Source organism: Leptinotarsa decemlineata, unplaced genomic scaffold (assembly GCF_025532065.1).
Source record: "Leptinotarsa decemlineata unplaced genomic scaffold, Ldec_3_MD MMD2_tig00002082_RagTag_RagTag, whole genome shotgun sequence".
Classification (NCBI taxonomy): Eukaryota; Metazoa; Arthropoda; class Insecta; order Coleoptera; family Chrysomelidae; genus Leptinotarsa; species Leptinotarsa decemlineata.
Window position 1 is genome coordinate 1,405,076 of NW_027412573.1, and position 22,037 is coordinate 1,427,112.

General features: G+C 35.4%; 4 protein-coding genes across 6 annotated transcripts in view; 3 read left to right on the forward strand and 1 right to left on the reverse strand.

The window, feature by feature from the left end:
- The first annotated feature begins 27 nt into the window (after positions 1–27).
- LOC111504698 (tether containing UBX domain for GLUT4) lies at positions 28–4,053 on the forward strand. Its single transcript, XM_023159376.2, has 6 exons — positions 28–260; positions 313–726; positions 1,021–1,455; positions 1,847–2,198; positions 3,533–3,716; positions 3,801–4,053. The coding sequence occupies exons 1-6, from the start codon at positions 177–179 to the stop codon at positions 3,982–3,984; spliced, it is 1,653 nt and encodes a 550-aa protein (XP_023015144.2). The 5' UTR covers positions 28–176; the 3' UTR covers positions 3,985–4,053.
- ecd (ecdysoneless cell cycle regulator) lies at positions 4,049–9,287 on the reverse strand. The gene is made up of 5 exons (XM_023159375.2): positions 9,005–9,287; positions 8,564–8,769; positions 7,676–8,152; positions 5,918–6,442; positions 4,049–5,860 (listed from the first exon to the last, which is right to left on the reverse strand). Exons 1-5 carry the CDS (start codon positions 9,246–9,248, stop codon positions 5,396–5,398), a joined length of 1,917 nt encoding a protein of 638 aa, XP_023015143.2. The 5' UTR covers positions 9,249–9,287; the 3' UTR covers positions 4,049–5,395.
- A 707-nt stretch (positions 9,288–9,994) lies between these two features.
- Positions 9,995–17,852, forward strand: E(z) (histone-lysine N-methyltransferase E(z)). Of its 2 annotated transcripts, XM_023159373.2 has the most exons (10): positions 9,995–10,884; positions 11,190–11,350; positions 11,821–11,921; positions 12,783–12,990; positions 13,074–13,255; positions 13,565–13,826; positions 15,556–15,726; positions 15,786–15,968; positions 16,058–16,223; positions 17,674–17,852. In XM_023159373.2, exons 1-10 carry the CDS (start codon positions 10,205–10,207, stop codon positions 17,732–17,734), a joined length of 2,175 nt encoding a protein of 724 aa, XP_023015141.2. In that variant the 5' UTR covers positions 9,995–10,204; the 3' UTR covers positions 17,735–17,852. The 2 variants fall into 2 exon arrangements, with proteins under 2 accessions (XP_023015141.2, XP_023015142.2); XM_023159374.2 differs by lacking the exon at positions 17,674–17,852 and having other exon boundaries at positions 16,024–16,162.
- A 3,413-nt stretch (positions 17,853–21,265) lies between these two features.
- Adcy2 (adenylate cyclase type 2 Ac76E) overlaps positions 21,266–22,037 on the forward strand; it is a 169,376-nt gene continuing 168,604 nt past the window's right edge. For both annotated transcript variants that reach the window (XM_074176801.1, XM_074176802.1), the window contains exon 1: positions 21,266–21,428. In XM_074176801.1, the coding sequence (XP_074032902.1) occupies positions 21,386–21,428 (43 nt within the window). In that variant the 5' untranslated portion in view covers positions 21,266–21,385. The remainder of the gene's footprint in view (positions 21,429–22,037) is intronic.

Here is a 22,037-nt window from a genome sequence, read left to right on the forward strand (position 1 = left end):
TTCAATCCATGTCAATAACGGCTTGTACCCATAGACATGACGTCACTGCTTGTGCCCTATAAACTCAATATTTCAGGTTAGATTATTAAATTTTTTACGTATCATGTTTCGTAAAATAAATTCTAAATATAAAAAAGATATTATTTGTTCGTTACCCTAATTAAAAAAACTCAAACATGTCTGGAGGCAGTTTATGTGTCCTAGCTCTGAACGGGAGGAGACAAACCGTTAAATGCACCCCAAACACTACAATTTTACAGGTTTGTGAAAATTGTAAACCAATGAAAAATTCCTTGCAATTCGTTTTCTTAGGTCCTAGAAGAAGTATGTCGTAAACAACAGCTAAAGCCGGAAGAATTCGACCTGAAGCACCACAATAAAATATTAGACACTACCACTACATTTAGATTCTCCGGTTTACCAAACAACGCTCAATTAGAGTTAGTGCCAGCCACAAAATTGCGTTGCGAAACTGAAATAACACTGGCTGTCAATCTAGAGAACGGCACTCGTTTGATGGGCAACTTTTTGCCAAGCGATACGTTACTCCACATATTGAATCATCTTTGCCCAGAATGCCTTGGTGATGATAAAAATCCGGTGGTGATATACACCAGGAGGGAAATGTACGGCAAGGAGCTTGAGAGCGTTACTCTCCGGGCTTTAGGGTTAACAGGCGGTAGGGCTATGGTGAGACTAATCAACAAATCTCCAGAGGAACTCAAGGTACTGTTGTGAACTTAGTCTTATTTTTAAATTTGAGTCTATGCATGGGGATCTCTCAAATGGTAAAAGATGGAGAGTAAGTTAAATTGTGGTAATTTCCTAATTTGGGGTATCATCCAATAATAACAAAAAAATTAATTCAAAAGTTGAGGGACGATACCCTGTATAAGATATTCCTAAGTTTGGACTCGAATTTGATAGTCCCATATAAAAACAGAATGAAGTTTTTGTCCCCGACAGAAATAATTTTCACGTTAACTAATCGTATGCTTCTTTCAAATCAATTTACAATAGGTACAGGCCAACGTGGCTGCCCCCTTACCCTCAAAGCCCGTGGAGGAGAAGCCCTATCAGCGTAAATTTCAACCATTGGCGGTAGCAGAAAATGAGAACAATGAGAATATTGAAAACTCAACCGGGGAGGGAAGTGGTGAGGAACGGGCAGAACCCAAGACTGAACCTGGAACCAGACCCGAAAGGATACAGAAAAACGCAAATGTGGATTTACTTAAGCTAGCTCGGGAGAAGAGAAAAAATTTGGAGTTCACTTCTCCAAAAAGGGAAGAAAAAAGAATAAATGTAAAGGAAGAGCAAGCTGAAAGCGCAGCCGGTCCTGAAAAAACTGATCAATGCTTATGTCGAGATGATTTGATGGAGGTAGATGATTGTGGAAACTGCCAAGAAAATTGCACTGATGTAGAGCGAAATATTGAGGAGGAGTTTATTTTTGTGAGTATTTGAAAACGGTTGTTTTCATGTAGCGAGAAAATTCATTTAAGTAGTTTTTGTGTTCCACGAACCAACTTTACAAGGACGATAAAGTCTCTTATTTCATAGAGTACAGTAAACTTTGCATTTTCCAATAACCCTTGGCTGGGTTATTGGAAAGCTCAGTAAGATACAATTTAAGCTTGAAATCATTTTCAACTGATATAGCAGTTTCATTCATTTAATAAAATTTTACTCTTATTTTTCATCAAAAGGTGATACATTGCACATCATCATGCCCATATAAATAGCCGGGTTTCAGTTTATGAACTTTTACTTTTTAATGAGCGAAAATAAATAGAAATTTCACAATAGCATAGATAACAGAAAATCATCCCTACTTTTTCCACAGCTAGATGAAAGAAACGCTATGCTTTTCTCATTAGAAACAGCCCAATCGCTTCCCAGCGAAGATCTCCCTGACAATTTCTTCGATCTGACTATTAATGATGCCAGGGGAATACTCAGAGACATCAAGAGACAAAAAACTACAGACGCCCCTCTCATGACATCCGCTATGCGAGAGCTGGAGGAGTCCAAAAAAATGTTGAAGCAACTCAACCGTTACAAGAAGGCTGTAATAAGGGTCCTCTTTCCGGACAGGACTGTGCTGCAAGGCATTTTTCAACCATCCGAGACAATCAAGGATGTTATCGAATTTGTTAGGGGATACCTGGAGGAGCAAGGATGCAACTTCTATCTGTGTAAGTGATCCAAATCATATCCCTCTTTCTCTAACTTTTATGGGCGTTGCTTCTCATTTTCCTCCTGTCCATAGTGAACAACTATTTTTATGACCTTTCATAATCTAAAAAATAAACAAAGCTAATAGGGTAAAACAATAGAACAAATTTTCTATTGTTTTACCCTGAACTGCATTGTTAATTATTCTGATGAAAATTTGATTGAACAACAGAAGATTGTACTTGCTTCTTCAACTCTTACTTTTTACAAAAACTATTTGAATATTTCTATTTTATCACATGAAGAAAGAGAAAATTTCGAAGATGTAATGACAGTTTAATCTTCCTCTTGAAGATGATCACTTGGTGATCGAAACACATGTCGAGGTGTTAAAAATAACGATTTGGTGTTGGGAAAGAACTCCAGTAATATTCATTACTACACCAAAGGTTCAAAACAATGCATCATAAGTATATAATGACATGTCATAAAGCAATTGAATCTCTAGGTGACCTCTAACGGCTGAACACTTGTACACTTCAGACACAAATAATTACACATGCGACATCAATATTTGACGGCGACAGAACACTTATATACCACTTCTTCTACAACATATGACATTTCTATTATATGAAGCAGTAGCCACGTCGTTTTCATGACTTGTTGACTCATTTTGAATGCCCATATTTTTGAAGCATATGTAAAGATCCATTGACCGTACAGTACAAAATATTTTTGGAAAAGTTTACAAATTATCAGTGTCAAACTGAATCCAGGATTTGTGATAATGTGATCGAAGCTATTTTTCAGGTTTATTGGGCGTGTTGTCCATGTTTTTAACAAGTACATACAGTTTCAACCATTGGTCTAGTTTCTTCAGAAGATTCTCATTTCTTATAATTTAATAAACAAGTTGAAAGCCAACTAAGTTTTTCCAGAACTTCAGTCCTTTCAAATAAAAATACTCCTAACACATTAGAACAAAACGCGTTTCACTAATCAAGTTAGCAACACCAGAAGATAACTAAAAATACATCTTACAACTAAGTTAGATTATAAGAATCATTAAATTAGTGTCCAGTATTGCTTATTGTGTTAGTTTGTTGTATCCCAAATCTACAAAAACCAATATGTGAAACTATGATCCTTAAAATGGGTTATTATAATCTGCTCAGTTTGACCAACGTATTGAGTTTTGTTCTGGTATTGCAAAGTTTTTGATTAAAATCATTCTACCTATCAGCCGTCATCTCTATGGACCAGAAACTTTTTTTTAATATCTTGAATTTGAAAAGACATTCAAAAACCTTTGACCAATCTTTTTTTAAGTCTTAGAAATGTTTTTTTTTAGATTCCACACCCCCAAAATGTATTTTGGAGGAGAGCAAAACACTAATTCAACTGGGATTCCTACCCGGTGCTTTGATCCACTTCGGCATGAATTCTCTAACGAAACCATCGAGTTTTTTGAAGCGAGACCTAAAAGATAAATTCACAAGCAACTCTGTAGCAAGCTTAGCTGCTTCAAAGATGAGGTGAGATATTTCTACCCGACAAAACATCGGTGATGACTATGTTCCAGACTATTCCCGACAAATATTTTTTTATATTTTCTATAGAAATGAGTATACACGAACATGTATCAGTCATGAAGTGGAAGATGACCCTGAGAGCGATGAAAACAGCGGCTCAAACTATCGTCACATCGCTAACGACGGAGCAAGCACCAGTACCGCGACAACTTACGGTCAAAGGAAAATAGAGAGGTCGACTGAAAAAGTTCCAAAATGGTTCAGACCGTAGATGCGCCTGCATTTATTGCGTATGTATTTTGTATTATCTGTAAAGAACTAATAAAACACTTGAAATTTTTGCGTGTTATTTATTAAATTCACTGGTACAAATGAAACAACGAAAACGTATAAAAAACCTATAATATGCGTTATAAGACTAGACTAGACCTAAAGTAGAATATTTTTTTAATGGGAGAATGATAAAATAAGTCACTTGAAATCAGTCTCGATTGCCAAAGATTTTGTTTCGTAAAACTATAAAAAAATGGTTACTGAGGAGGAAATTTGTGGAGGTGAATGAGTTATGAAATTTTTCTGTTATAACTTGGAAGACTGTCGGGAAAAATTATAAGGGATCTTATTTTACTTGAAAAAAGGGAGACACTTCGTATTATAATGATGGGTTACTCTTACAGTCAAGCTGACTGCAAACTGACAGTGATTTTAGAATTTGTACCAATTGTCTCTGATATAAAGTTGCCGACCGTACACTTAATGCCTCCTCTTTTGTCAAATGAGATATGGTCTGTTCCACCGAGAACGAATAAATCTAATCCGGATACAATAATGTACTTAGTTATCAAGGATAATCACAAAAATATTTATCTTATAGCTTACAAGGCTGTCAGAAACATACTAATGCTCTCTACTGATTTTCAATGCAAGCAAAATATAGTAAATACCTTCATATGAATAATTTATACTTTAGTTTGGAATACACTCGGAAAAACTAATATCATATATATTTTGGAGTATAATAAAGCTACTTTCATGTGGATTTCTCCATACCCTGAAGTTGTATTATTAGCCAGCCTAACAAAACCTACTTACGAGTGAAACACCTGAAGATTAGAAGTTTTCACATGCATCATATGAAACTGAAGTTCATATTTCATTATTAAACGTTTTATACTTTTTTTTTGGTTGATTCGGCCGTTACTTGATGAAGATCTATAGTAATTTCAAACAAAGTTTGTGGAGATCAAACAATGAGGTGTAGTTTATGAAACATTCATTCTCCTTTTTCAATTGATATACCTATCCTAAAATTTGGACTCTAAAACTTAGTTTTAGGAGTTTATATTGTCTTTTGATTTTTCTAAATAAACGCTTCGATCTATGATCATATTATTTTACTTTCCAGTCATTTCCTCAGCAAAATTTCAAAAATTATGGATTTGCATAAATTATAAGTTGTCAAACTGAAAATTTTCTATTGTTTTACCAGAAACAGCATTGTTAAGAATATGAATAAATTAAGAACGATCATTTTTCTTATTTGAATAATTTTCTTTTAGAAAATTGGCAAAACTACTTCATTATCGCAATCTCATGAACTGGCTAATAATACCCAATACCGTTACAACATCTCATACAATCGGGGGACGTACGTAAAGCCCCGAAAAACACTCTAAAGCTCCTCAAGCCATATCCATATCCTCCTTGGCATCCAAGCTGACCCCCATCGGACCCAGCAAGTTACTAGACGGGCCAGCCTCGCCGAGCTGGGCCCTGTAACTCTCCAAGATATTCTTCAAAGCGTTCACGTCAATATCGACCGGCTTGAAACTCTCGATATCATCAAACGAATCCCCGTTCTTCTTCTTCACGAAGCTGTCGCCAATCGTCGTCTGGGCGAGCTCCTTGTCCATCTCTTCCATATATTGCTGCATCTTCGTCTTGACCTCCTCGTACGACTGGTCCTTGACGTAGTTATCTTCTTCATACTCGCTCATATCTGAACCCGAGTCGAGGTCCCACGAATCGTCTTCAGGGATGGCGAAGTTGAGGATGTTTTGAACAGCGCACGCAAACGAATTAGGGTCGAAGTTGATCTTGTTGTTTGTCGATTGTTGGGTGGTTTTCGTGTCTTGGGAGAAGGACACCTAATGATAAGAATTGATTAATAAAGGCGCTTAAGTAGATAGTTATGACCGACTCACCTTGCTTTTGTTCTTGCGCCTAGGCGGACGAACAGGAGAGTCATCTTCTCGGTCCGGAAACTCGGCTCCGTCCAAGTCCGACACGTGGTTCAAAAACGAAGATATCTTCTCAGTGAAAGAAGCTGGATCAGTGTTGTTATTGACGCTGAATGTCTTCTTCTGCCCGTATCTCTCCTGCAGCATCTTGTCCAACTCTTCGGGACTGATGTCCAGCCAGGTTTCGTCCTCGTCCTTTGGTAGACAGGATTCCTCCTTGCGAAACTGTTCGACGTCGCAATCCAGGACTCTCGTCAGCCTGAGAATCTCTTGTCCAATCGCAGGGCTGTACCGCATACTGTCTCTGTGTTCGACGTAGTACTCCTTGGCCTTGTTCAGTAAGTTATTGTACTCTACCGAGTGCTCCAAAAGCCCTCTGAAGTAGCCCCGCTCCGTCAGGCTCTTGAGGTAGTTGTGCCAGGCTTTATCCGACTCTACAGATGCGGAAGGTGTCGCCTGAGATGCCAGAATCTCAAACCCACATGCCAACTACACATACAACAATGGAAATGAAATATGTGAATAATATAACAAAAATAAAATTGAGCAAATCATTTATAGATTGATAGGATTTATTAGAAATAGATGTCCTATTTTTACTGCACAATTGCTCAAAAACTAACTTCATCCCTTGTTCCCACTTCAAATCCTATGGATTATTTAAAAAATGTAAATATGCCCAACAACTTTCATTTTGAAGACACAAATTTATTAGAGCTGAGAGAAATACTGCAAAAAAATAAAAACAAAAATGCAACGGGCATTGATGAAATTTCAGTAAAAATTTTAAATAACCTTCCCGATCACGCACTTAACAAAAAACTTTCATCTGGATGTTATGCTGTGAAAATAACTTCTAACGAACTAGGACTAACTGCAGCTAAAACTGTCTATCATTCATTAGTAGAGTCACATCTAAGATATGGGATCCCTTTCTGGGGGGTAAGTAATCAAACTCGACTCGAGTCAATTTTTATTCTGCAGAAAAGGTCATTAAGATTTCTCTGTAGAGACAGACGGCGAGATTACAAGAATCTCGCCTTTGTTTGTAGCAAACAACATTTTATCACTGTATGCTCTATTCATTTTAGAAACAGTTTGTTTAGTGCACCAGACCCTAAATTTAAGTCTTCCCATACCTAACACTACTTTAATTAAAAATTCTATATTGTATAATAATCTCAAGATGTATAATCATCTTCCTAACTACCTGAAATGCATAGTAAACTGTACTGAATTTCGAAAATCAACAAAGGATTTTCTTATCAAGAGGCCCTGTTATAGTTTGCAAGAATTTTATAATGATACCTTTTAATCATATTTTATACACATTTGTGTTTTTATACATTATTTTTGTGTTTGTATGTGTATATGTGTGTGTGTATGTATGCATGTATATTATATGTGTGTATATGTGTATATATATCGTTTATATACTCATGTAGATATGTTATTTTGTTTATATTCTATATAACCAATGTTTTTCAGAAAATGTGATATTCAGAATTTTTATTTTTTATTTTTATGGTAGCACTGTAGATATTTTTATCATTCTACTAGCTTTTACTCTGATTTTTTGCTCTTGACTATGTTTTTCTATATATATCTATACGGTCAGTTTCCGGTTCCACCTTTCATTTCGTATTCAACTGATATTTTATTGTTGTACATCTTTGGAGTAGATACTGTAATGGTTAGGATTTTCAGAAAAAAAGTAAATACCTTGACCCCCAAGCTGTGCGGTTTGAACTCCCCCGAGCTCTGTGGCGGCAAGTTCCAACCCGTCCGACGGTCTGGGACGTACTTGCTGTGCTTCAGCATGGCATACAAGCACTTAGTGAAGGCAACGCGTCTCTTAACCCTGCTTTCCGGAGGGAAGTACTTCATGGCACGGCAGACATTCAAATCAACAGAGTCCCGGTTGCAGAAAGAATGCACCGCGGGCGCTATGAGGTTGGGTTTCTCCCTTAGGAGGGCGGCCACGCCCACCGGAACATACACGGTAACGTGGTGGAGGTTTTCTCGGATTTTAGCAGGATAGCCGCTGATTTTGTTTTTGATGCAGTTTTGGATGTCAGGCGAGGCAAGGGTTTTGGTTGGATCTTCTCTGATGACGGAGAGGGCGGATGTTACTGACAGTTCGGTGTCCTCAGATGTTTCGTTCGGGATAAGATGTATGTCTCCATCGTATAAATACACCTGTTGAAAAAAAAGATGAATAATGATGTAGGTTTATTTTGACCACCACTTTGTGAAGGAGATAGTGCCAGTTTTGAAAAAAAGAGAAATGAGTAGGATCTCGCCAATAACTGCAGCCGAAGTGTACTTACCAGTGAAAACAGAAACATATGATATTCAATCAGTCAATGTTTTCTTACTGAAAAAAGTCTTAAAATTTCATCTTGTTCAAAACTTTATCAGTTATCTGATTAATATTTTCTCTCACTCTCAATATTCTATTGAACCCTGCATCTATCCTTTCATTTTTTATACAATTGGCAAGGTCTAAAATTGTTCCAAGTTTCTAATGAAATTCAAGTATTCAGCACAAATGCAATATCTAACAGCTGAATGTTTATTTCAAACTGACACAAATAATGGATTTCTTACCCTGTTTTCGCATGTTTCTGGATTGGCCCAGCTGGGCAAATAGTCAGCAGCTTCAATCAACAAAAATTCCCCATCAACATCGTAGACTCTTGCGATTAGCCCTTTCATCTCTTTGGTCAGCTGAAGTAGGAGAAATACCATAAACCATTCATCTTCTATGTTGTCTCCATAATGGGATACACCATATAAATGTGGTGGCAAAGGCTCTGTGAAAAAATAAACATTGAGTTCAAAAACAATTTTTTGAAAATTAACTGCTTTCATTAATTGAAAATTAATATATCACTGTGAGAACCCAATTTAAATTACAGTTAAAATCCAATACTGAATTCTTGATTACCTATTATAAAAAGAATTGATCTTGTCTCAAATTACACATAGAAACTTATAGCTCCATTCTCTGTAATTTGACTCATCTCAATTATCGGCAATTAACCTTACCTTTGTTTCTTTCAATAAAACCTAATGAATTTGAGATCGATGTCCTGGGGGACAATTTGAACTCGTCTTTGTGCCATAAATAGTTGTCGGTAAAATTTTCAATGATTTTGTTCGCTTTTTCCAAAATTTTGGAAAGAAGCGCTTCTTGCTCCTTTTCGTCATTGGTATTTATATCGGGAAATAGGAAATATTTGATAAAATCATCCTCCCGTACCGATTCTAGCACGTTATTCACACTTGCCATTTCAAAACACTGACATTGAAATAAAAACGTTGAACACAGAACAATATATATATTAGATTGGTGATCTGTCATGAGTCACAAAAAACGGTTATCACGAAACGCAATAGTCTTTTCTCTTTTTAGTTATAGGGTATGTGGACTAGAACTTGTTCGAAAATAATGGCCGCAAAAATTAAGCAGCTCTACCATACTGCACTAGTATTCGAGATAATATCAACACTGGATATGAATATTCTGAATGTGAATGAAGTGACAGAAATAATTGTAGCATCTCAGGGAGGATACTTTTTTTATGAATTGATATATTATGCCTAATTATTCATGCTTATGATTATAATATTGTCTAAATAACATAAGAAGTGTGTAAATGTCGCTATGAATATAAGCCTCGAACGAAACTACAACTGATTTGTGAATTCGAATCATGGAATCCCATAATAGCGATGAAATTATCATACTCTTTCATTCATTGCAAGATATAATTTATTAGGTGTATTTTGTTGTCATTGGTTTATCACTTAGGAGAGTTTTGAAATGCAACGAAGAGTTCGCTGACTGATCCGATTGATCAATTTGTTGGTAAGCGCGTTTCTGTTGGTTGAAGCTATTCATAAAAAAATTCTGTTTCATTTGTCTAGGTTAAAATTCCATAATTTGAAATTTCAGAGGCTGCAACACTGCCCACTATTCTGACAGTCATGAAACAGAATATTGGCACTGTGGTCCTGACATTTGACTTCTCATTCTTCTCTTTTTTACTGTTCGGGAGGTTGGGTTAAGGATTTTGGGGGCTTTATACATTAATGTCAAATATATTTTTATTATCCTTATTTAATTTAAGGAATTTTATTTATATTATTTGATGAAACCTAACGATTAAAGTCGACCATTTTTGGCCAGAAGTAGGATTGGCCAGGTGTTTTTCCAAGTTGGTATATTTCTGAGTTACTGGAAAAATGTCCAGGGCAAAAGTGAGCGCAGAATGGAAAAAGCGTGTTAAGCAGGAATACATGCGATTGCGGCAACAGAAGAGATACAAGAGAGCAGATGACGTGAAACTAGCTTGGAACCAGAATCGCAATCGAATGACAGAAACCCTCATAGAAGAACAGAAGAGATGGACCGAAACTAAAGCTCATTGGGTGCAAACGCCCGAATTGCCAGCACACGTCGCCTGTATGAAGAAGGCAGAAGTTATCGGAAACGAGGGAGACATCCAAGTGGCTCCGATAAAAATAATCAATGCCGTTACTCCCATACCGACAATGTATACCTGGGCCCCTATCCAACAGAACTTCATGGTCGAAGACGAGACCGTACTCCATAATATCCCCTATATGGGCGATGAGGTACTGGATCAAGACGGCACTTTCATTGAGGAGCTGATAAAAAATTATGATGGAAAGGTACATGGCGACAGAGAATCTGGTTTTATCGACGATGAACTGTTTGTGGAACTGGTGCACGCTTTGATGCACTATCAGGAGAAGGAAAAGCCTGATAAGAAGAAGGAGAAAGATCAGGAGGAAGAGAGCAAAGAGAAGAAGGAGGAGTTGGAATTTCCTGCTTTTGTGATATTTCAGGCAATCTCATTGCAGTTTCCTGATAAGGGAGGCCCTGAGGAATTGAGAGACAAGTATGTTGTTTTTGATCTGTATCAATTAGGCATAATATATATATAGTCCATTTTGACTGGCATATTTGGGAAAATAGACCAGAGCACCAAGTTTTGACTTGGGATGCTTGATGAGCCATCAAATATCAATATGTCATGATTGAGGATCTAAAACAATAATTTTAGTAAATACTGTACACAAGCTAAATTTAATCAAATGTGAATGTATCTAAATGTCTTTAATATTTTTCCTGTGTCCATAAGTTGTGGACAGTCTCCACAATAAACTTCTCCTTTAACAATGTTTGACTTTAACGTTTTTTCAGGTATGTGGAATTGACAGAACGAACAGATCCCAATGCTCCACCGGAGTGTACACCTAATATCGATGGCCCAATGGCTGCGTCTGTGCCAAGGGAGCAAACAATGCATTCCTTTCACACTCTATTCTGCAGGCGCTGCTTCAAATATGACTGTTTCTTACATAGTAAGTGTTCGATTGCAACTTACTTTCATTTATTCAACATGATGTATTCTTGAAGTAAACCTTAATTATTTAGATCTTCTGATGATTTTTTTTTCTGAAATATGATTATCGTTTCTCATGAATGCATCGTGACTTATTTAGTGACTATATATGAAAGGAGTATTAGATTTATCTTAGCTAGATACTTTCACCGTACCACCTGTACATCAGGTTGTGTATTTTGTTTTGCTGCACCCTGTAGGACCTCAAGGTAAAGCCTCAATTAATAGATCACACAGAATAGCTCATCTTCATCTTCATCATCATCATCATTTCATTTAATGAAAAAATTGGTTGTGAATTCAAGTTCAATTATTGTCACTGGGGAATTCCATATTTTCATCTGAAAAGTGTTCTCATAGGGTAATAAAAAAAAGGGATTTGAATTGCTTTCCAATAATTGGGACTCTATCATTGTGTTTCTGAATTAGGACTTCAAGCTTGTCATCCTGGTCCAAATTTGCAGAAAAGACGAGGTCCTGATCTCAAACCATTTACAGAACCATGTGGGTCCGACTGTTACATGTTGTTGGTGAGTGTATTATTATTATTAACACAAATTTGATATAAATATTCAGACCATGTCTAGAGATTAGTTGAAATGAATCTAAAGAAAACACTTTGACCACATCAGAACAAAAACACTGTCTCTCGATACCTGTTTCACTAATCAAGTTAGCATCCTCAGGAGAACATTCATATTTTTGTTCTGGCATGGAAAAATTTTTCTTTAGGGTAAAGAAAATGTATTTGAATGTGAAATCACAGTCTGTCAATCATTATTTTGGTAAATAGCAGAATATTGTGTAGTTGATTGTGATGAAAATCATAAATATTTATTCCATCCTGTATCAATATTTCTTCTAGAATTCACAGTTGATTTGATAGTACTTTGTTAAAGGAAGCTATTTCTGGTTCAATCTATTTATAACAATGAAATAACATACATTATTATTATATCAAATAACCACAGAAGACTGTTTAACATTCTCTGAAATACATCTTCTGTTACTGTAGATTCATTAAAAAGAACTGTGTGTTTGCTTGAGTGTATTTCCCATCTATCTGGTTGTTTTTTACAATTATAATCTCCATATTTCTGGTTTGGATAAACAAATTGAATGCATTACTCAGTCTCAATAATCTAGCACTGAGTATAGGAGTTGTCATCCTTATAGAGGTGAATTCGACAATGTATTAAGAATTTAACAATTTACTTGTATACATTGTGAAGAGAAGAGGCCCAGTACTGGATCCTTGGGGCATTTCTTATTTCAATAAGAGATACTCCGCCAATGTAATAAACATTTCCTATAAAATATTGTATTTGCACAACTGATTTTAGTATAACTGTTTGAATATGTACTTCGACAATATTGATTTTCTTTTGAAGGATGCTGTCAAAGAAAAAATAGCTGCCAGAGCTAAACAGGAAGAAGAGTGTGAGAAAGAAGTCAAAGGAAAGGTGGCCGTCAAAAATGAGACTCTCGAAGTCAAAGGAGCTACCCCTACTAATCCCAGGAAAATCTGTAAACAGCAGAGTGTAGACTCGGGGAATGAAGCGAGCTCCGAAGATAGCAACGACAGTAACAAATTCAAAGGTAGTGCAGATCTTGAAAAAAAATTGATTCAAGAAAGTTGAATCAAATTTTAAACTGTTTTTGATCCCGTGCTTATTTTACAGACAGCGACGGTGTTGATCCGGTTTCCACAACTACATATTTCACCTTGCTGGGGCTCATGGGAGCTAATGATAATAAAGAATGGACCGGTTCCGATGAAAGCCTTTTCAGGGCCCTTCACAAAGTATTCCTCAATAATTATTGTGCCATTGCCCAGATTATGCTAACCAAAACCTGCCAACAAGTAAGTACAGTCAGTGAAAAATGCACCTATCTATTGTTGCACTGAAAATACTTTGTCAATACTTGATAGAACTTTTTAAAGTACTTTAATGTACTTCGAGTTCATAAGGGTGAAAATACTTTATTTTTAATGTAAACTTCATTGTATTTAATAAGTATCATTAAGTATGGAACTAAGTACAATTAAAGTACTTTGAAAGTACTTATTATTAATGTATTTTTGAATATATCAGGTATTTCAACAACTGAAGAGTTTATGAACCACACAGAATATTTGAGATATGTTAATAGTATTCTTTTAAATATTTAGATTTATGACTTTGCTCGCAAAGAGGCGGCTGATATTCCTCCGGAAGAGGCGATGCGGGACTACACTCCTCCTCGCAAGAAGAAGAAGAAGCACCGCCTCTGGTCGATGCACTGCCGTAAGATTCAGCTTAAGAAAGAATCGAGTAGCAATCACGTGTACAACTTCACGCCTTGTGACCATCCTGGACAGAATTGCGACCACAATTGTCCCTGCATCAGGGCTCAGAATTTCTGTGAGAAGTTTTGCCAGTGCAGCTCAGATTGTAAGTATAACCACGCCAGTATTATTTTGAATCACTTGTGCTACAGTGTATCGAAAAATATAATTTTCAGACTTGAAGACTATCAAAATACAAGTTTTTCTTTTGTTATGATTATTAGGACTATTTGTATTTGAACAGATACACTTCAAATTGACAACAGTAGAATTGAATCAATTGCTTCTTAGAGACTTTGCTGAATGACAGGTAGCATTTGATTGCCACAGAATGAATCTATCAGAAGATTGACACATATTTCGCCAACCATTTTGACATCAGAAGATTACCCAAACTTTGTTGAAATTGAATACTATTAAAGTACAATTAATTTGACTGAAACATACTCATGAAAAGTACTTGCACATTAATCGATGAAAAAAGGAAAATGAGATGAAGACATATATATTACAGAAACTAGAAATTTAGAGAGACTAGAAAGGTAGAGAGACTAGAGAGCTGGAAAGACTAGAGAGGCTAGAGAACTACAGAAACTAGAGAGATGAAGAGACTAGAGAGCTAGAGAGACTAGAGAACTAGAGAGACTAGATCCAGATAGCTAGAGATACTAGATAGCTAGAGAGACTGGAGAGCTGAAAAAACCAGAGAGCTAGAGAGCTACAGAAACTAGAGACCTGAAGATACTAGAGTGCTAGAGAGACTAGAGAACTATAAACAGATAGCTAAAGAGACTAGATAGCTAGAGATAGCTAAAGAAAACAGATAGCTAGAGAGACTAGAGAAACTAGAGAGCTAGAGAGACTGGAGAGCTGGAAAGACCAGAGAGCTAGAGAGGCTAGATAGCTACATAAACTAGAGAGCTGAAGAGACTAGAGAGCTCAAAATACTAGATACTTAGAGAGGCCAGAGAGCTACAGAAACTAGAGAGCTAGAGAGACTAGAGAACTAGAGAGACTAGATAGCTAACGAGACTAGGTAGCTAGATATACTATATAGCTAAAGAGACCAGATAGCTAGAGAGACTAAATAGCTAGAGAGACTGGAGAGCTGGAAAGACCAGAGAGCTAGAGAGGCTAAAGAGCTACAGAGGCTAGAGAGCTACAAAAAACTAGAGAGCTAAAGAGACCAGATAGCTAGAGAGACTGGAAAGACCAGAGAGCTAGAGAGGCTAGAGAGCTACAGAAACTAGAGAGCTGAAGAGACTAGAGAGCTCAAAATACTAGATACTTAGAGAGGCCAGAGAGCTACAGAAACTAGAGAGCTAGAGAGACTAGAGAACTAGAGAGACTAGATAGCTAACGAGACCAGATAGTTAGAGATACTAGATAGCTCAAGAGACCAGATAACTAGAGAGACTAGATAGCTAGAGAGACTAGAGAGAGCTAGAGAGGCTAGAGAGCTACATAAACTAGAGAGCTAAAGAGACCAGATAGCTAGAGATACTAGATAGCTGAAGAGCAAATAGCTAGAGATACTAGAGGGCTAGAGAGAGACAAAAATGGGTATGACAAGAGATATATTAAAAAATAGAAACGATAAAAGGGTATAGGATAGATTAGTGAAGATAGTTACAAATGAAAGGAGGTAGGAAGAGAAAGTTTGTATTTTTGGAGGTTCCTAGAGAGAAGAGAGTGAGTTACGAAGAATGCTGAAGAGAAAAAATCAGAGGTTGAGTAATGAAAAATGGTGAAGTGAAGATGTAGAAGTTTGGGATTGGTAGAGAGAATCAGAGTAGTCATTTAAGATTTGTTGAAGCATACATTACATTTTTCAGGCCAGAATAGATTCCCTGGATGCCGCTGCAAAGCCCAATGCAACACCAAACAGTGCCCTTGCTATCTCGCAGTGCGAGAATGTGACCCGGACTTGTGTCAGACTTGCGGCGCAGACCAATTTGACAACACGAAAATTACCTGCAAAAACGTCAGCGTGCAGAGAGGTTTACGTAAGTTTAGATTTACTTGTCATTATTTTTCATTTGTAATATTGTGTTTTTTTTTCTAGATAAACATCTTTTGATGGCCCCCTCAGACGTGGCCGGCTGGGGAATCTTCCTGAAAGACAGCGCCCAGAAGAACGAATTCATCTCCGAATATTGTGGAGAAATTATATCTCAGGACGAGGCAGATAGAAGAGGAAAGGTGTACGATAAGTACATGTGCAGTTTTCTCTTCAATTTGAATAACGGTGAGTAACTTAACCTGTATTCGGTTCTTCTGAATGTCTCCACCTCGTTTTTTAGCTCTGAGATGAAATTTGGTTAATGTCTTTCGCAGATTTTGTTGTGGATGCCACTAGGAAGGGAAACAAAATTAGATTCGCCAATCATTCCATCAATCCGAACTGCTACGCCAAGGTTATGATGGTGAATGGAGATCATAGAATTGGAATTTTCGCCAAGAGGCCTATACAGCCAGGAGAAGAGTTGTTTTTCGATTATAGGTAAATTTTCTTCCTTTGACTATTGAAGATGTTAGAAAACTTTCCATTTGTTAAAAACTATGTTAAAGTTTGTTGCAGCTGTTTTTTTTGTCAAATATTTTCCATCGAGAAGTAAGGAATACTTTTTTTGTCATATTTTTATTTGAGACATTTGAACTACTGATTTCATCAAGTTTTGTAGCAGTTGTTGTAGTAGTAGCAGATGATTTTTCCAAATATTTTCCATTGAGAAGTAAAAAAAATCAATTTTTTTGGCAAATCATTCATTTCTTGTGAGACATTTGAACTACTGATCCCTTATTTCTTTTTTTCACATCAAAAAGTAACAATTGTTTTTTCATTCAAATATTTTTCATGTAAAAAAAATATTTTTTTGCGAATTCTTATTTTTATGCGACATATTTGAACTACTGACATACTAAATTTTGTAGCAGTTGTTTTGTTGTGGCAATAGCATATTTTTCAAATACCTCAAATTGAGAAGCAAAAAAATCAATAATTTTTTGTCAAAGTTCAATTTTATATGTGAGACATTTCTACTAATGATTTCTCATCAAGTTTTGTAGTCATTGTAGTAAGAAGTAGTCAATGTTTTCGATTGAAAAGTAAAAAATTATAATTTGTCAAATTATTATTTCTATGTGAGATATTTGAACTATTGAAATATCAAGTTTTGTAGCAGCAGCGTATTTTTCAAACTTTTAATGGAGATACATTTGAACTACTGATTTATAGTCAAATTTTGTAGCAGATGGTTTCCACTTATATTTCATCAAATTAGTCTTCGTGTAAGACATTTGATCCCTCATATCAAGCAGTACCTAACAGTTGATTTTCTTTATTCAGATATTTTCCAAGAAAAACTGAAAAGTCAGTTATTTTCTGGAAAAGTCTTATTTTTATGTGACACATTTGAACTAGTGATATATTAAGTTTTGCACCAGTGCGAAATATTACAAATAATTTTAATGAAGATACATTTGAACTACTGATGTCTCATCAAGATTTCCAGGAGACGGTATCCAATTATATTTTGTTAAATTTCCTATTTCGCATAAGAGATTTGTATTACTGAAAGGAATTATTTTTTTGTCAAATTCCTATTTATATGTGAAACATTTGAACTACCGATCTCTCATGTCAAGTCTTGTACTAGTTGCGCTCTCATATCAGTAGCATATTATGAAATACTTTCAATTGAGAATAAAAAAAACAATTATTTTTTATCAAATTATAATTTTTTAGTGATACATTTGAACTACTGGTTTCAATTTTTGGTCACGAACGTTTCTGTTAACCAGCTGTCGATCTTGAAGGAACGACAGCTCCATAAAGTTATACGAGTTGAGACTAACGAGGTCGTACTTTTTGACGTGCGATTGATAGCACATGCTTGATAATATTAAAAAGTACTTATAAATAATGAGGCTCAATAATTTATTTTTTGCAGGTATGGACCAACAGAACAACTCAAATTCGTTGGCATTGAGAGGGAGATGGAGTTTTTATAAAGACTTATTTATCTTTTTATTTATATGATGCTCTACAATTTTAGAAATTATGATATTTTACTTTGAATGTGTTCCTTTTTGGTTATACCTTTTTTATGGAATATATACACATCTTTTACGTTTTTTTGTTTTAATGTGAAATATATTGTTTTGAAATGTAGCGGCACTTTTCGTTTGTTGGTGTAACGAAACAAAAGAAAACTACTACAATATTTGACAATTCTCTTGACGTATAAAATCCTTTATTCAGTAGAAAAACTGCTGATACAATGTCCCTAGGATCCAATATAAGACACTATAATGTGTTGGGAAACTGAAAAAACTTCAAATTTAATAATATAAATACTAATACAATATTATTACAACAAATATACAACAATTACAGCTTTGCAAATCTAGCTGTGCCTCTGAATATTGGATACGCAGTAGATCAGCTGGCGTAGTGGGGCGAGAGCTCATTAACATCGAGGAACTCGTGTAGTCAACATTGTTTTAGTACGGACATCTTATTAGAATCGTCTTGTTCTTCAGTACTATCACTATCCAAATCCGAATTATAATTTACTTCCGTGAATGTTAAATCAGCAAAACCTAATGAAAAATCGGATTTTGTTCTTACTATATCGGTTGATGTGGATGGAACATTAAAGAAATGTTGACTCCGTACTGACCGTTCTCTCCGTAGTGTCAGGTTTATTTGGAACCTATTCCTCTACACAACTTTGAGTTTGAATTAATCGTTCTTTTGTTTCTCTGTAAATGTATAAGTTTCCATAATGAATACGATTTTGGATCTTCAACTGAAAATTAGGAACTTACGAATTGAAAGTTTTACAAACATTTTATTTCATTTGAGAATGTGATGCAGCAGGATATTTTAACTTCTTTTCGCGTAACTTTCGATAGTCTGCTCGACAAAATGTTTATTTGTCAAAGTAACAATAACAAACCAGACTACTACAACTGCTATGAGTGCCACGCCGAGATACAATCAATTTCCAATCTCTTTAGAAAATGATCCCATTCGCATTTGACAGCGGGCGATACGGGATTCACAACTGATCGAGGTCGATGAATTGAAAGCGAATGTTGCTACGCTTATTGGTTTTCCGTGTTAAGTACCTAACAATAGATTTGTGAAATATTTAAAATCGGAAGGGCGCTAAGAAAAACATTTTGCATTCTTGTCTTGAATTTATTGAAACCTCTGGAGACACCCTACATTTTGTTTTATGAAAGAAAGGACATTGGCAGATCAAGATCTTCAGATGATGTGGTGCTGCAGGTTTTTCCGGGTTTTCCGGCAGCTGAAAAAGCAAATGCGCCACTGGAAGCATTAGAAGTCGCCCCGGAGCGCCAATTAATTTTTGTTGTTTCATATTTTCATGATTTGTATTACTTTCTTCTTTACACGGATCATCACATCCCCTTAAAATACTTTTTCAAAGATCGTTTGATACAGGAACTATTCCAGGTGTTTGAAAAAAATCTTTCTTTTCTCCAGTATTCAAAAGTGGAAACAGAAATGATATTCAGAATTACAGGGGTATTTCGAAAATTTCTTATATTCCCAAAGTATTTGAATCTTCAATTACGGATGAAATATTTAATAATTAACAACAAGGATTCTACAAAGGAAGGTCTACTGTTACCAATTTGGCTGTCTACCAAAACTTCATTACAAATAAGCTTGAGCAAGGGCTCCAAGTTGATGTTATCTACACATGAACTATTAATTTTAAAACTATAATCTTGGAATAACGGGCACATACTTGAAATTTATTGAATCCTACTTTCCGGTAGATTGCAGAATGTGAGGATAGCTGACAGTGTGTCAGAAACAATTCATGTGACTTCAGGGGTTCCGCAAGGGTCGCACATTCGGCCTATATTATTTCTACTCTTTATTAATGATGTTAAATCAGTGTTTAAACACTGTGATATCTCTCTGTATGCAGACGACCTTGAGTTTTTCAAAACAGTGCAATCTACCAATGACAGTGAACGTATTCAGAATGACCTGGATAGCTTTTGTACCTACTGTGATACTAATTGTTTGAAAGTTAACGTGAAGAAATGTAATGTGTTGAGATTTTATAGAATAAGGCAGCCTGTCATTGGAAACTACTTCATTAATGATGTAACTCTTCAAACTGCCAAAGGCTTATGCGATTTGGGAATTACTTTCAATAAAGATTTAAGCTTTATTGATCATGTCAATAATAACTGTAATAAAGCATTCAGAATATGATGCTATAAAGTCATTATAATAGTATTATTTGGTGTCCTCTTTATGCTTGTCATAAAGAGAGAATTGAAAAAGTGCAAAATACTTCAACAAATATATAATTTGGAAACTTGGCCTACCCTAATTTGAATTTAACTCGCAAATGAGGCTGTCTGTATTAGATTTATTATCACTTGAGGAAAGACGTAAACTTGCAATGGTTCTATTCCTAAAAAAAATCCACTACAATTGTTCAGTTATTTTAGATGATCCTTGCGTTTCTCTCAACTCAAGATCCTTAAGAAGTAATCACATTTTTTCATTTGGGTTGCGATTCTACAAGACTAACTATGGCTCGATGGCAATTAGTTGTAGGCTTCAGAAAAATTTCAATACATACTTTTCAGAACTTGATCTTTTTCATTTGTTACTTTCAAAATTAAAAAAAAATGGCAATCATACGACTTCATCCAGCGGTTGTTCATTAAACTTCTAAAAAGTCGTTTATTATTTTTTTCATGTTCATAACTTATTCTAGTCTTTGTACATGTATTTTATTTAATTTGACCTTCCTTGGCTTGCCTATGCCTATTCTTGTCTTTTTAATATTATTTCTTCTTTATGTTCCATTTGGTATTTTATTAATAGTTTGTGGTGTACTGGACTAATAAAAATAAATAGGTTCATTTATTTTTAGGCAATTACATTAGTTTATCTCAAGGATCTCACTTGTTGGGATCATAACTGAACTCTAATGCTTGACTGGTTTCTACAATTGAAACTTTCTTGATGTACCATTTGGGATTTTATAACAATTCTGTAGTGTACTTGACCGATAAATAAAAATTAAAAAAATAAAATAATATACTGTTCGTTGGTAAAATTATGAAATATAAAAATGAATCAAAAATATAAAAATCTTAAAAGAAAATTTTGACAAACTCATTGAATAGACACGTAATTAACTGATTACCAGTTTACACATTAGAAAATAGATTCAGAAGAGGTGAAGGGTTCTATTCCATTTGGTCATTCAGTGAATTTTCAAAATTCTATAATTTATTATTCTCTAAGCATTTCAAAAGACTGAAAAAACGCTGTTTAGCTGTTGCTAAAGTGAAACACGTGTTACGGTTTTGTAAACTGTCCGGTGAAAATCTCACAACAAAGTGCTAATTGAGTTATTCTACACTTGCGCTAACAATTTAACAAACAGTGATTCAAGCAGGACATCCAATACAGCTCTATCTTCTCTTCCTGCGAAGAGACGCGATTCGCTCTTACCGCCAGCCGCGAGTCCTGCGAATCCACCAGTTGATGGCCGGCGAGCGTCGGTGACGGATCGAGCGTCTTGCTAACCGCGTCGCGACGCACACGTGTTCCGTGTTTACGATTCTAAGGACCAGCTTCAACAATTTTAATTCATGGTCGACTTTTATACCAGCACCTGCGAGATGAACAATCCGGGTGAGTCGACGGCTTTATTGAATAATTTTTGATAATATACAGAGTGGTGAAAATTATTTGTAAACTTTTCTATAAAGCAATATAAATATACTTTTTCTACGTTCATGCTAAAAGCCAAACTTCAAAATACGTTTTTGAACGTCTAAACAAAAAAAACAAGTCCATGAATAATGAACAAGTGCGTTTTTTACATTATATTCGTTTATCTAACATTTATTTCCATACTGGATTGCAAAATTATTAGAAAATGCATTTGTTTTCCGTGTTCGGGCGTGTCTTTACACTGATGGAGCCATTGTATAGCTAAACATGTGTTGCGTTTTTGTAAAACTGTTTAGTGAAAATCTCAAAATGAAGTGATTTTTAAATACGTAACAAAAAGATCGAATTATTTTCAAGAATCATTTTACTGACCTACTTTGCAGAAACAAGAATTTAAAATCTTTGACTTCATAGTCTACATATACCTATATTGAAGATTACATTGCATATTTCATCATCTCAGACTTCCATTGTCTAATATAATATAAATTGATTTGAAATCCCTGAAAACAAAATTACATTTCATATTAACAATACCAAAGATGTAGGTATTCAAATATTTTAAAT

Bases quoted from the DNA above. Each gene is read 5' to 3' on its own strand.
- LOC111504698 (XM_023159376.2), top strand. From the start codon at position 177: ATGTCTGGAGGCAGTTTATGTGTCCTAGCTCTGAACGGGAGGAGACAA. The intron at 727-1,020 runs GTACTGTTGTGA...AATTTACAATAG, and splicing joins AATCTCCAGAGGAACTCAAG to GTACAGGCCAACGTGGCTGC. The intron at 2,199-3,532 runs GTAAGTGATCCA...GTTTTTTTTTAG, and splicing joins AGGATGCAACTTCTATCTGT to ATTCCACACCCCCAAAATGT.
- ecd (XM_023159375.2), bottom strand. From the start codon at position 9,248: ATGGCAAGTGTGAATAACGTGCTAGAATCGGTACGGGAGGATGATTTT. The intron at 8,770-9,004 runs GTAAGGTTAATT...ATTTTTTCACAG, and splicing joins TTTTATTGAAAGAAACAAAG to AGCCTTTGCCACCACATTTA. The intron at 8,153-8,563 runs GTAAGAAATCCA...TTTTTTCAACAG, and splicing joins CAGAAACATGCGAAAACAGG to GTGTATTTATACGATGGAGA.